The 12462-nt window shown below is 48.0% G+C and overlaps 2 protein-coding genes across 2 annotated transcripts; one reads left to right on the top strand and one right to left on the bottom strand.

The window, feature by feature from the left end:
- Positions 1 to 3675: 3675 nt before the first annotated feature.
- Positions 3676 to 5768, top strand: LOC4342580 (40S ribosomal protein S15-like). Its single transcript, NM_001422006.1, has 4 exons — positions 3676 to 3762; positions 3845 to 3999; positions 4132 to 4189; positions 5233 to 5768. Exons 1-4 carry the CDS (start codon positions 3760 to 3762, stop codon positions 5479 to 5481), a joined length of 465 nt encoding a protein of 154 aa, NP_001408935.1. The 5' UTR covers positions 3676 to 3759; the 3' UTR covers positions 5482 to 5768.
- Positions 5769 to 7080: 1312 nt separating this feature from the next.
- Positions 7081 to 8695, bottom strand: LOC4342579 (uncharacterized). The gene has a single exon (NM_001422005.1). The coding sequence runs from the start codon at positions 8592 to 8594 to the stop codon at positions 7218 to 7220; it is 1377 nt and encodes a 458-aa protein (NP_001408934.1). The 5' UTR covers positions 8595 to 8695; the 3' UTR covers positions 7081 to 7217.
- Between the last annotated feature and the right edge of the window lie 3767 nt (positions 8696 to 12462).

Below are 12462 nucleotides of genomic sequence, written 5' to 3'. Positions count from 1 at the left end.
TTTTGCATACATAAATAGTGATATATAAGATACATGAATGATTCACCACTCATCAGGTAACATACCAAGTTAATCCTCTAATTTTAGTTTCTATTGCTGTCCTCTAATTAAACGTGTAAAACTTCAAAAGTGACAACAATGTTCACCCCTGACATTAATGCAGCTAAAATTAGAGGATCCTAGTCCTGGTGATAGGTTCCATAGGAAGGCTCAATAGAATTGCCATTAATATCTTCAATTCTCAGATCCTTTATTCTCCAATCTGCATTAAGATGAACAAAACAATCATCTTTTCACTATTCAAAATTTCTGCTAGTAGACTTTTTAACAAGATGATGGCAAATCATGGATGCAAATTGATGCGTCGTGCTTACAATATCAACTGAAGTGCCGACTAGACAAGTAAGGACCCCAGCACCTACCGACCGGCCACCACCCAGATCAAGCGCGGGAACTTAGCTAGACAAGGAGATTTGGCTCCCAGGAGAACGAAAAGAATGCTCGTGCTCCCGTGGTGCCACCGGCGGAGGCGTTGTGTGGGGTGGCAGCGGCGACGGCGGCCATACGGCCTCCGCCTGGCATTGGCGCGCGCGATCTTCCACTACACCCAGCTGCGATGCTGTTGCTTCGGCGTGTGGCGACGGTGGCGGCACTGGGACCTCATGAGGGGGCGTCCGGAGGAATAGCAGATGGAACCATTTCAGGAGGGGTTAATTGGATACATGCCATTAAAAATTTGCCCGTTTCAAAATATGTCACCAGTATTTATGTATTTGGAAATATGCCATTATACTTTTATACATATTCAAAAGATACCACTACTTACCCTCTTAGATGCATTTCCAGAAAAAATTGGACCAAACTACCCATTTTTCCCCTTCTTCCTTCTTCCCATTTCTCCTTCCTCCTATCTTCCACAGCATGAGAGACCGGCGATAATTCGGCGACGGCGGTGACAAGTGTGGCCGGAGATGGACATGACCAAAGCAGTCGCCACCTCCTCCCTCTCCAGCACTCCTTCACCCGGGACGCCGCGTCTCCCTCTACCTCGCGCCGCCGCCAACCTCCTCCTACGTGGAGCTCCACACCAACAACGACGTCCCAGATCTGTCCGCCTCACCTCGCCGCCGATGACTACCTCGATGCCTGATGCAGCGACGACGACGGCGAGGTCAAGAGTAGCCACGGCGTCATGTTCTTGCTGCCGCCGGCGGAGAGGGAGCGGAAGAACGTCTTGGGCCGTGGCGGCTGTAGGATCGAGATGTCGACTAGAGGGGGGTGAATAGGCGATATAAAAACTAAATGACACTTAATCAAAACTAACCTAAGTTGCTAGACTCGGTGAGGGTTAAGTCTAACTAAGCAACTAAGTTATGTCTTGCAAACCTAGGGTGATAGTGGCTCAATTAATTCTCTAGAAAAGTAAATCACACTCCTATGTCAATGTTTTGCAATCCTAGGGTGATATTGTCTCAAGAATGTCTCTAGGAATGTAAATTGCACAAATGTAAATGCGACAATCAAATGAGACAAGGAGACAAGAGATTTTTTACCGAGGTTCAGAAACTCGTCGGTTTCCTACTCCCCGTTGAGGCGAGCCCAACTCCACCGCTCAACCACGAAGCCACCGTACGCCCCTTTCGTCAAGGGGTGGGCAAGGCGGGAGCCGGCCCACGGAGAGGACTACCCAAGCCTCGATCACTCGGGGTAGTTCTTCCTTCACTCCGAAGGTGGTGAACTCCAAACCACTCACAAACCGGCACCGGGCCTCCTCCACAATCTTCTCGAAGAGGTCACCGGGCAACTCCTCCACAAGCCGTCTAGGAGGCGGCAACCTCCAATAGTAACAAGCAATGACCTAGCGTGGAGATGATCAATCAAGTACCACACTAGCTCTACAAATGGAAGCAATGCACTTGACTCTTGGCTAATTGACCCTCTAACACACTAGATGGATGAACACAAAGCTCAAGTGGGTGTGAGAGAGGTGCAAGGGGTGTATGCAATTGAAATGGGTGCCAAGAGAGTCCCCTTGCTGCTGGAGGGGGAGTATTTATACTCCCACCAACCAAAACTAGCCGTTGAGGGCGAAATCCCCCAACTCTGTGCTCTGCCGGTCTGACCGGAGGTATGTGGCCGGTCAGACCGTGCTACTCAACAACGGCTAGTTTTCTAGCCGTTGTAGGGCTGTCATTGGGCCCCACTGCCCCGGCCGGTCAGACCGAGCTAATGGCGGTCTGACCGAGCCATCAGCTCGGTCTGACCGAATACGGCTCCGTCGGCTTTGTATCGGCCACCCCGAGCAACACCATCCCGGCCACCAGAGGGCCGGTCTGACTGCGCATGTGCCGCCGGTCAAACCGGCCTTATGCACCGGTCAGACCACCGTCTTGTGGCCGGTCAGACTGGCCAAGGCACGCCGGTCAGACCGCCACTATGTGGCCGGTCTGACCGCCCCTGGTCAGGCCGAACACAGTGAAACTGTGTGTGATAAGTGTGTGTGGTGAAAAGTGAGCACAAGTCTAAATGCATAATGACATAATGTGGCAATTAAAATCATCTCATTTGCTAGGTCATTACCCCCTTGATAGTACGGCAAAACTAAAAATAAACTAGCAAATTTGATCGCCCTTCACCTCGATCAATTTTAAAACTAAAGCACTAGTTTTACCGTTTTCTTTTCTTCGCTTCGCGCCATCAAATTTTAATCCGTCGATAATCATCCATGCGCACACATGACGTGGACCTAACTTAAAATATATCTTAATAGCAACGGTTAGTCCACAATTAGCGCTTGTCATTAATTACCAAAATTAACAACGGGGGCCTAGATGCTTCAGCGTCGCAGCGGCGTCCGCGGGCTGGCGCACCACCGCACGGAGCGGCTGTGGATGCTGGCCTTCCCGCCTCCGGCGGTGGGGGTTTCCGCTTACATCGCACTGCCTCGCCGTTGCCTAGGATGACGCAGGTGAAGACGACCCCGATCTTGGCGGCGAGGTTGACCCAGCGCAGGAGGTGGGCGCCGACAAGGCGGTGGCGCACGACGTCGCAGAAGTGGTTGCAGTTGCGGAGAATGAGGTTGTAAGCGTCGCCGGGGAAATCGGAGGTCCGCCATGACCGCGGATTTGGGTCTGAGAGGTCATGAGCGAGAGAGGAGAGGATGGGGAAAGAGAGAGGTAGAAGATGAGGGTATTTCCGTCCAATACATGCAAAATATGTAGCTTAGTGGCATCACTAAAATTACAAACAAGCAGCAGTGTATGGTTACAAATACTTAAATAGTAATGGCATATTTCTAAACTGGCAAATTTTTAATGGCACGTATCCAATTAACCCTTTCAGGAACGCTTGGGACGTATCGGCGAGGTATCTTTTTTTTATTTAACTGAAAATCGCGAAAATCTGGGATACGTATCGAAGTGTATCCAATATGTATCCATATCCATACACGTATCCGATACTGATACGCCACTTTTGTGCTGTATCCAGGTAACATAGATTATAGATAATCGGATTCGTTGACATACCTCAGATGAACTTATTCCTAGGGCAAATTAGTCCCAGCCGAAACTCCACACAGCCCAACTATCATTCAGCCCAACCCATCAGTACAACGAGAATGGCCTTCGCAACCACGCGCACTATATAACCTACCCACCTCACTCGCCCTCTCCCCTCTAAACCCTACCCGCCAGCCTCCGCCTCCGCCTCCGCCTCCGCCGCCGCCGCCGAGCTCCTCCCGCGCGCTCCGAGCCCATCATGGTGAGTTCCTCGCTCTCGAACTTTCCTCCGTTGGTGATCCCCCGTGCATGTCTCCGTCGGTGACCGCGTCGTTTTTCCGCAGGCGGACGTCGAAGTCGAGACGGAGGTCGCCGCCGGCGCACAGCCAAAGAAGAGGACGTTCCGCAAGTACAGCTACCGCGGCGTCGACCTCGACGCGCTCCTCGACATGTCCACCGATGACCTCGTCCAGCTCTTCCCCGCGCGCGCCCGCAGAAGGTGTTGTGTTGCTGCCCACACATCTCGCATCTGTGATGAAATCGTGCCAGTGATTTGATTTGCCCTTACGGGAATGCTCTTTTTTTTTGCGGGTGTGATCTGGTGTGATCCGTTGGTTCTGTGATCTTGCAGGTTCCAGAGGGGTCTGAAGAGGAAGCCCATGGCGCTCATCAAGAAGCTGCGCAAGGCGGTGAGTCTGGAATTATTAATCTTGATCTCACTTTTCTTGAAATGTGTTGTTCTGAGTTCTGACTAATGAGATAGCCGTGAAAGAAGTTTGCGTATATCTGCTATGATTCCACGGTTGCAGAGTCGGTAATTTGTGCTATATGCTTAGTATTTTGGATGATTGGCGTGTTCTTGTTTTAGAAATGATTCTCTATGTTAATTTAGAACAGATAATACTAAGCGTAGTCCTTTTAGTAGTTACTTCTGGTCCCTGATAAAACTGTCATGGTGTTGGATCTGTGGAATTCAGTGTTGTAGGATGTTGTGGAAATTTAGTTTTTTTTTTTGCCATGATAGAAATTTAGTGTAAGGTGCTAATTTTGGGGAATTGAATGATGGGAATTTTGACTGCTGTGTTTGTTGTTGACATGTCACTTGTGTTGATGGGCAGATGCAATTCCATGTCATTTAATAGGTCAATGCCTTTCATGTAATGAAGTTAAATGAAATCGATATGTTTCTTGTTTAACATGTTGTGATGTGGTGTATTTAACTACTTAATTTGCAGATCTTATTTTTGACCGATCTGTACACACTTTGAAAACTACCATCGCAACATTTTCTCAAAAGATGTTACTATCCTTGCAACATTTTCTCAAAATATGTTCTAAGTAGAGATTGTCTGATTACTTCAATATTTCTAACTACCAAAACGTGTGTTGTGTAAAGTAATCTGAACCAGCAGTAATCACAGTAGAATGTCTAATGTCAAATGCATTTTATTTGCTGCATTTGATGTTTTGCATTCCTTAATCTGCGATGCTACATGTGTGGATTAGCTTGTCCTTTTAATTTGTTACTTATTGCTGTTTTGGAATGAAATACACTGGTACTGAGGAATGGATCAACTGTCTGTACTATTTTTTTTTCTTGTTTGCTAAAAGCTTCTCTATTGTAGGATTCAGTATTGATTTGTAGTTAGTGGGATTTCATTACCTTGCAAACAACTAAAAGTTATAATTTGTATTTTCCTCAATATTTTTCTTTTGAAATGCCCTTGAACAGAAAAAGGATGCCCCTGCTGGCGAGAAGCCAGAGCCAGTGAGGACCCACCTCCGCAACATGATCATTGTCCCTGAGATGATCGGAAGCATCGTCGGTGTCTACAATGGCAAGACCTTCAACCAGGTTGAGATTAAGCCTGAGATGATTGGTCACTACCTTGCGGAGTTCTCCATCTCCTACAAGCCGGTTAAGCACGGTAGGCCCGGTATTGGTGCCACCCACTCCTCTCGGTTCATCCCTCTCAAATGAGTCATGCAGCTTCTAGCCATCCAGAATCAGAATTCAGTGTTAAGCGCCCATGGCTTGTCCTTCCAGTATCACTTGTTTTTTGAGCAAGTTATATACCTAAGGCATTTTGTTCTGTTTAGCTAAGCAGCACTGTGCACAATGATCTGTTTTGCCAAGTTTATGTGAGAATCTTGTTAACGTTGTCGTGATCGTATTGTTGATTCTTAATTCTTAAAATCCTGGTTTGGAATTTTCATTAATCTGGTACTCCTACCAGAATGGATTAGCACCAACGCCGTGTCCTTTTTACATTTTTGTTGCGTCTGAGCCCTGTGCTGCCGCTGCGTACATAGCCGCGCCACATGTGTTACGACCAAGTTCGGAAGAATTTCATTAGAAACTCAGCTCTTGTGTAACCTATTGATTAAGGCAAATCTGATTTGCAAAATGTTGCCTCTGCATATGCAAGGACGTGCATACGGATTTTCGATAGAGTTGGTCCGTTTGGAACGATAATTCAGCCTCCTGTGCGTTTGGCATCGATGACAACTACGGAGTAATGATCAAACAGTCAAATTGAGAGTATTACAGTTTAGTGATATCTGAAATGCGAATCAACACAACATTATACGGTTTGAACAGACTACGTATGTTTCGAACACAGCATATAATATTGCAAGTAAATTCAACACTAGTACCAGCAATCCAGCACAGAGAGTTGAAGTAAATTTTGCCAAAGCTTCAGCATCCTGCTATGGTACGAGATAGCAAGTACACTATATTCCTAATTCTGCAAGTATTCTATATCCATGACAGCATACATGTAATCCCCTTTAAAATCAACAAAAAATATTTTCACGAATCGGCTTAATACATTTGGGTGATCAAACTCTTGATAATTACATGATTACATCTTTATTCGAGAACATGAAAGAGAACTAGCCTATGTAAAATTGGACCAATATTGCAGCTAGCATAATAACGTGATTAATCTGAAAACCTAGAAATATTACCCTCACATGAATGGCCCTCCCTTTCCCAGCACCCATGGCCCCCGGAGCATCAAGCGCTAGCGATACAGATGAACACCGCATTTGGCATCAATGGCAACTGAAGTTTTGACAGTTAACCAACTACTAGAATCAAGTCAAGAAATGAACATCAACATTGTAGCTAAAATCAAACAAAACACTATACCGTTTTGCCACACAACAAACTACTGCAAAAATCAACAACCACTAGCACCGGAAGTAAAACTAGACAGCTAACAATTTTCAAAGGATAAACAGAAAAGTTAGCATGCAATGCAATAGATTGGCTACATATGTCGTAGCTCTCTCAGCTGTTACAAATATTGATTTCGAAGTAGACTATACTTCGAATCAAGCCAAGAAATGGCATCACAAATGTAGAACCCATCAAATAAACCACTATACATTTTTGCAACAAAACAAAATATTAAAAAATCTTCAGAAACACTAGCACGGGAAGTAAAGCTAGAGCCAGCAATTTTCACAAAACAATCCGAAAAGGTAGCATTCAATATATATATTGCCTAAAGTGCTTAGGACTACAAAACAAGTTTGTCAATCCAAGATTCCTCGGTAGCCATGGAAACTTGCATGAAGTAATTCGCATGAAATTTACTCACAGATAGAATTCACATGAAGAAATCACCTAGCAACAAATGCTAATCAAAGTCCTACACATCAATGATTTACCTGCTTGGATCATTGGATGAATGTCTCTGTACAGTACTATTCATGGAACGGCATGACCCAGACAGGTGGGGCCAGCGCCACCTTGGCCCCAGCGTCTTCCACGAAGTAGAGCTTCCGGCTGCGCATGTCGTAGCATCTCACGGTGACGTTCTCCCCGGTGACCACGCTCTCGTCGTCGGTGAAGTAGATGCAGTCGCCGGCGCACCACGGCAGGATCCTCGCGTCGGCGAAGAACGCCGTGCCGGCGCTGAGGAACAGCGCGCGGCCGCCGAAGCTCTTGGGCCGGCGCCAGAACCGCAGCTCGGCGTCCCACCGGAACACGGAGAGGTACCTTTCGTCGTCCGAGGGATTCAGGCAGCGCTCAGTCCCGATGAACACCAGAGAGCCTGCGCCGTCGTCGGCGAGCCACCACCGCGATCTCCACATGGACCACTTCGATCTGTAAGGCCTGTCCGCGAACTTCTCCACCCGAGGAGGGGTCGACGCGCTGCTGCTGCTGCTGCCCGCCGGCGGGATGGTGACGCGCAGCACCGTGCCGTCGTAGCACGCCGCGTAGAAGCTGCCGTTGAGGTGGACCACGCTCACGAACTTGCGGTTGTACTCTGTCGGCTCCATGTACTCCCAGCCCACCTCGACGCGCGCCCACGACGCGTCCCCGGGGCGCGCGATGGCGAGGCAGCGGCCGCAGAGGTAGACGCAGAGCGCGACGCAGTCGTCGTCGTCGGAGCCGGCGGGGCTGCACGAGAGCGCGACCATGGTGATGTAGGGGTAGTTCTTCTCGTCGGGCTTGTACACGCGCTGCAGCCTCTCAGCCAGGGGGAGGCCGGCACGGAGGCGCGCCTCCTTCGATAGTGGCAACCGCACGACGTGCTCCTCCAAGTCCGCGGCGGCATGGATCTCGAAGAGGGAGAACTCGTCGGGGAGGCGGAACTCGAGGTGCGGAAGCAGCGGGTGGATGACATGTACAGTTGCGGTGGCCGCGGCGCCGACGACTCCCTCGGGGCCCTCCCGGAGCATCACGAGCCATCCGCGGGAGCTCCCGACGCAGCGCGCGCCGCGGGCGTGGGGGAAGGCGATGTCGTGGAAGCGCCCGTCGGCGAGGCTGAGGAAGGCGCGGGAGGCCGGGTCGAGCGCCATCTCCTCCGGAAGCAGCAGCCCCGGCATGAGCCGCTGCGGCTCGGCGACGACGTTGTGCCCGTCCACGGCGAGCGCGAGCCATGGCTTGGAGAGGAAGGTGGCGCCGTCGAAGTCCGGGTTGCGCGGGAGGCGGCGGAAGACGTTGCGCAGGACGCGGCGCCTGGGGAGCTCCCAGGCGTCGGGGAGGATGACGGCGAGGCCGACGTCGTCGTCGTCGTCGTCGCGGTCGGTCTCCTCACGGTACAGATCCGACGCCTTCGCCGCCGCGGGCGCCATTGGGGAGTGGAGCGGATTCCACCACGAGCGGCGCGGCGCGGCCGCGGGCCGCGGCGCAGCGACGCTGACAAGGAAGGAAGGAAGGAAGAGTGTGGAATGTTGTTGGGGCGCTGCGCGGCTGCGCGTTGCGTGGGGGTGTTATATAGGTCGACGCCGAGATGAGTTGGATTGAGTTCAGATCTCAAGTCTGAATTTTCAGAAAGTTCAGATTTGAGATAATTTGTTCTATTTCACTGGTTCTTTTTAGCGAATATAAGTCATTTTCCAGCGCAATGGATCAAACATTTCACCAATGTAAAAAATGTCAGTCGGAAACACTAGTACTATTCATTCAGACAAAGAGAAGCAACTGCGTCTCTGTCTGAAGCTGATGCCCAGTTAAACGTCGGGGAGCAAGTTTGCTGTGCTAAGTAGCAAATCAACAGTAGAGTGATCTAGCCTTGTAGACAATAGCGGCAACTGGTTGACCCCAAAACACATATAGAGCACCATCCCAATATCCAATCTTGTTATAATATGAGGTGTACAAGCGCACTTGGCTATGGAGATAACAAATGGTACCTAACATACCTCCCAAGCATTGTAAAAAGTCTCTTTAATTTAGTTGCTCTCTCGAGTCATCAATATATGCCGTTTTTAAGGGAATGTTTAATAGATCAAAAACTTATTAGAACTCAATGACTAGTGCACTGTACCCTTATTTCAACATCCAGTAGTCCTCGGTTGTGCTCTCCTTGAGCTTAAGGCTGAAATCCGCTCTATAGTTAATAAGATTCGCAAAAGGTTGGATATTATTTACGTCGACAATGAAAAAATTGACAATCATACAAACTATTAAGATGAGGACCAGGAGATTGCATCTTTGGCGACACGTTGTAATAGGATGGATCACGCTTCCCACATACCATAGAATTTTGGTCAGTCATTCCACCTGACACAGAACACCTCGCAGATCAATGTTTTCAGTGCATGGTTTTCTTCCATGGTATTATTACTTTGGCATAAACAATAGATCAAGTAACTAAGTTATTGAACTTCTTTGAAATTGAACCAACTCAATTCTGAACTTCTCTGAAATTTCAACCAACTCAATTCTGAACATGTCTGAAATTCAGACTTAAGAGTCTGAACTCAATCCAACTTATGCAGACTACACGTTTGGCACAAATAAATGAAGCAAATAACTAATTTATTGCCATTAGTACAGATTACATGCAATTCAACCAATCAATAGTAATCTCAACTAAAACGCATGTTTAACATACACCTGACATTCAGCAAGAAGTTTGTCACAGACTGACAGTAACTTGACGTGTACAGTCCAAGAAGAAGAGAACCAAAGTAAACTAATCCACTCATGCAGAGTACACTTTTAGCACAAGTAAATGGATCAAGTAAACAATTTATTGCCATAAGTAAACGATTACAGTTAGTGCAACCTAAGCACGTTCAATTCAACCAATCAATAACTAATGATCTCAGCTCTCCATACACTTGGTCAATAATTACAGAGGCCATCAGAGGGCATACACATCAGAAGAAAAGAGCAAATACATGATTTGTTTTACATCGGCCAAGACAGCTGAGCAGGAACAAGCCAAGGGCTTATCCCCCAGGAGGGAGGAGACAGAACAGAGCAGAGCAGGCCAGAGAAAGGGCAGCTCTATATCGAAGGAGTAAGCCGACTACTCGCTGATTCCAGCGATGATCCCCGCTTCCTTCAAGCAGAGGAACTCTTCTTTGATGTCTTCAGCTACACCGCTGGCTTGTATCGCTGATCAAATATTCTAGCATTCCTCTCCTTCCAAAGAAACCAGCAGGTCAAAAAGAAGAAACTGTCAAAATTTTCCCTGTAGCGCGTCCGACAACATAGTCTCTCCTGCAGCCACCAGTCAGCAAGGTGCAATGCCTTCTCACCGGGAGTAGCAAAGTTCACATTCATCCATCTCTTAAGGATTTGCCAGACTGCATTTGTGAAAGGGCAATCGACGAACAGGTGGTGGCAATCGACTGCATTCTTCTTTGAAATACCTCCTCTTACAACTTATTTTTTTGAACGAAACTCTTATTACAACTTTACTTCTACTTTGAATGTTATTTGCAATAGTTTCAAATTTTGCAGTACATAAGTGCAGCAGAGTTTGCAATCAAGGATAGAGGAGAGATGTCATATTTTTCTGAGCATTGAATAAGCAAATGCGCTTCATGGAGGTGGACAGACACTGACACAAAAGAAATACATCCATGGTCTGCTATATCCATGGTCCATGTTTAAAATTCACTCTCTCCAAGGAACAGAGATTATTGGTCTCAACTCTGAACCTCGTCCTTGAGCAGGGACTGCTCCCAAGTCCCAAACCATCTGCTAAATTACAGCATTAGTCAAAGCTTTGTACGCAATTTGGTTGTTTGCACTAGCAACAGGAATTCAACCATTAGCTGATCTGTGATCATCAGAATTGTCGGCGTCCAAAAACCTGGCAGGACTTGACTGCATTCTATGAATTTTAAGTTCAGTGCAGGCAAAAAGTGCTAGTTCATGTTACAGTTGTTGTTGCTGGAAGAAAAAAAAAACATTCTCACAGCAGATAAACTGTAGGCAAGACAACAGCCAAACGAAACAATGCATGATACTAGTTTGTTATAGCTTTTTGCTGATTCAGGCCATACCCAATCTCACAAGTGACAGACCCAATCCAATCTTTAGTTCATGACCCAATCTCACAGGTGACAGACCCAATCCAATCTTGAGTTAAGGACCCAATCTCACAAGTAACAGACCCAATCCAATCTTGATTTCATGACCCAATCTCACAAGTAACAGTGTCACGGGCGAGGAGATTGGAACGAGGATTACGACGGAGGGAGTATTTGAAGGCTGTAACAGGACGTGGTCCTGGACCTCGTCGGCGCGGAGGAGCCGTGTTCGGCACCGCACCGGCGAGGCAGGAATAGGTCTACAGATTAATCTCACATAATTGATTGCTTCCAAAACCAAACTGTCTTACAGATTATATAGCAATTCTAAAGGATAGACTCCTAACAGCTTACGGAATAAGAAACTAACAAACTATCTAACAAACTCCGAACCGAATCAAAACAGAAGTAAAAACTATTCCTCGTCATGCCTTGCCGTCGCCCGCCTGTTGCTGCGACGTTTGTATTGCAATCCCCACATGACATCTCTCCCCCCCTGGAAAAGCAGCTTGTCCTCGAGCTGAAAATCCGGATGAAGAGTCCGAAATTCATCCAAAGGCATCCATGAAGCTTCGGCAGCAGGCTTATCCTTCCACTGAACAAGAACTTCACGAACTCCACGAGCCAATCGACTCTGCGTAACTGCGGCATGCTGCAAACACACTTGGCCGTGTTGAATGGGCGGTAATGGCGGAACAGAATCAGGCGGGGTTCCACGAAATGGCTTCAACAACCCCACGTGAAACACATCATGCAAGCGAGCACCCGGAGGAAGCTGAAGACGATATGCCATAGAACCAATCCGCTCGGCAACCCTATACGGCCCGTAAAATTTAGGACCCAACTTACCACGGCCGGCGACCCCGAGCGAAGCCATCGGGCGATGGAGCAAACGAAGCCACACCCAGTCGCCCACACTGAATTCCAGTGCCCGATGCTTGCCATCATACGCCGACTTGTGTGTCTGCTGCGCTTGCTCCAGGCGATCACGAATCGCACGCAAAAATTCATCTCGATCTTGCATCGCCTGTTGGACTGCCGGTAGACGAGTGGATCCCGGTTCATAGGCGTGCAGCGTAGGTGGCTCACGGCCATAAACCACGCGGAACGGCGACGTGCGAAGAGATGACTGGTAGGACGTGTTGTAGCAGTACTCCGCCCATGGGAGCCA

Source organism: Oryza sativa, chromosome 7 (genome assembly GCF_034140825.1).
Source record: "Oryza sativa Japonica Group chromosome 7, ASM3414082v1".
Lineage (NCBI taxonomy): Eukaryota > Viridiplantae > Streptophyta > Magnoliopsida > Poales > Poaceae > Oryza > Oryza sativa.
The sequence above is the reverse complement of the archived record's forward strand: the minus strand, read 5'-3'. Positions and strand labels throughout refer to the sequence as shown.

Bases quoted from the DNA above. Each gene is read 5' to 3' on its own strand.
- LOC4342579 (NM_001422005.1), bottom strand. From the start codon at position 8,594: ATGGCGCCCGCGGCGGCGAAGGCGTCGGATCTGTACCGTGAGGAGACC.
- LOC4342580 (NM_001422006.1), top strand. The intron at 4,000-4,131 runs GTGTTGTGTTGC...GTGATCTTGCAG, and splicing joins CCCGCGCGCGCCCGCAGAAG to GTTCCAGAGGGGTCTGAAGA. The intron at 4,190-5,232 runs GTGAGTCTGGAA...GCCCTTGAACAG, and splicing joins TCAAGAAGCTGCGCAAGGCG to AAAAAGGATGCCCCTGCTGG.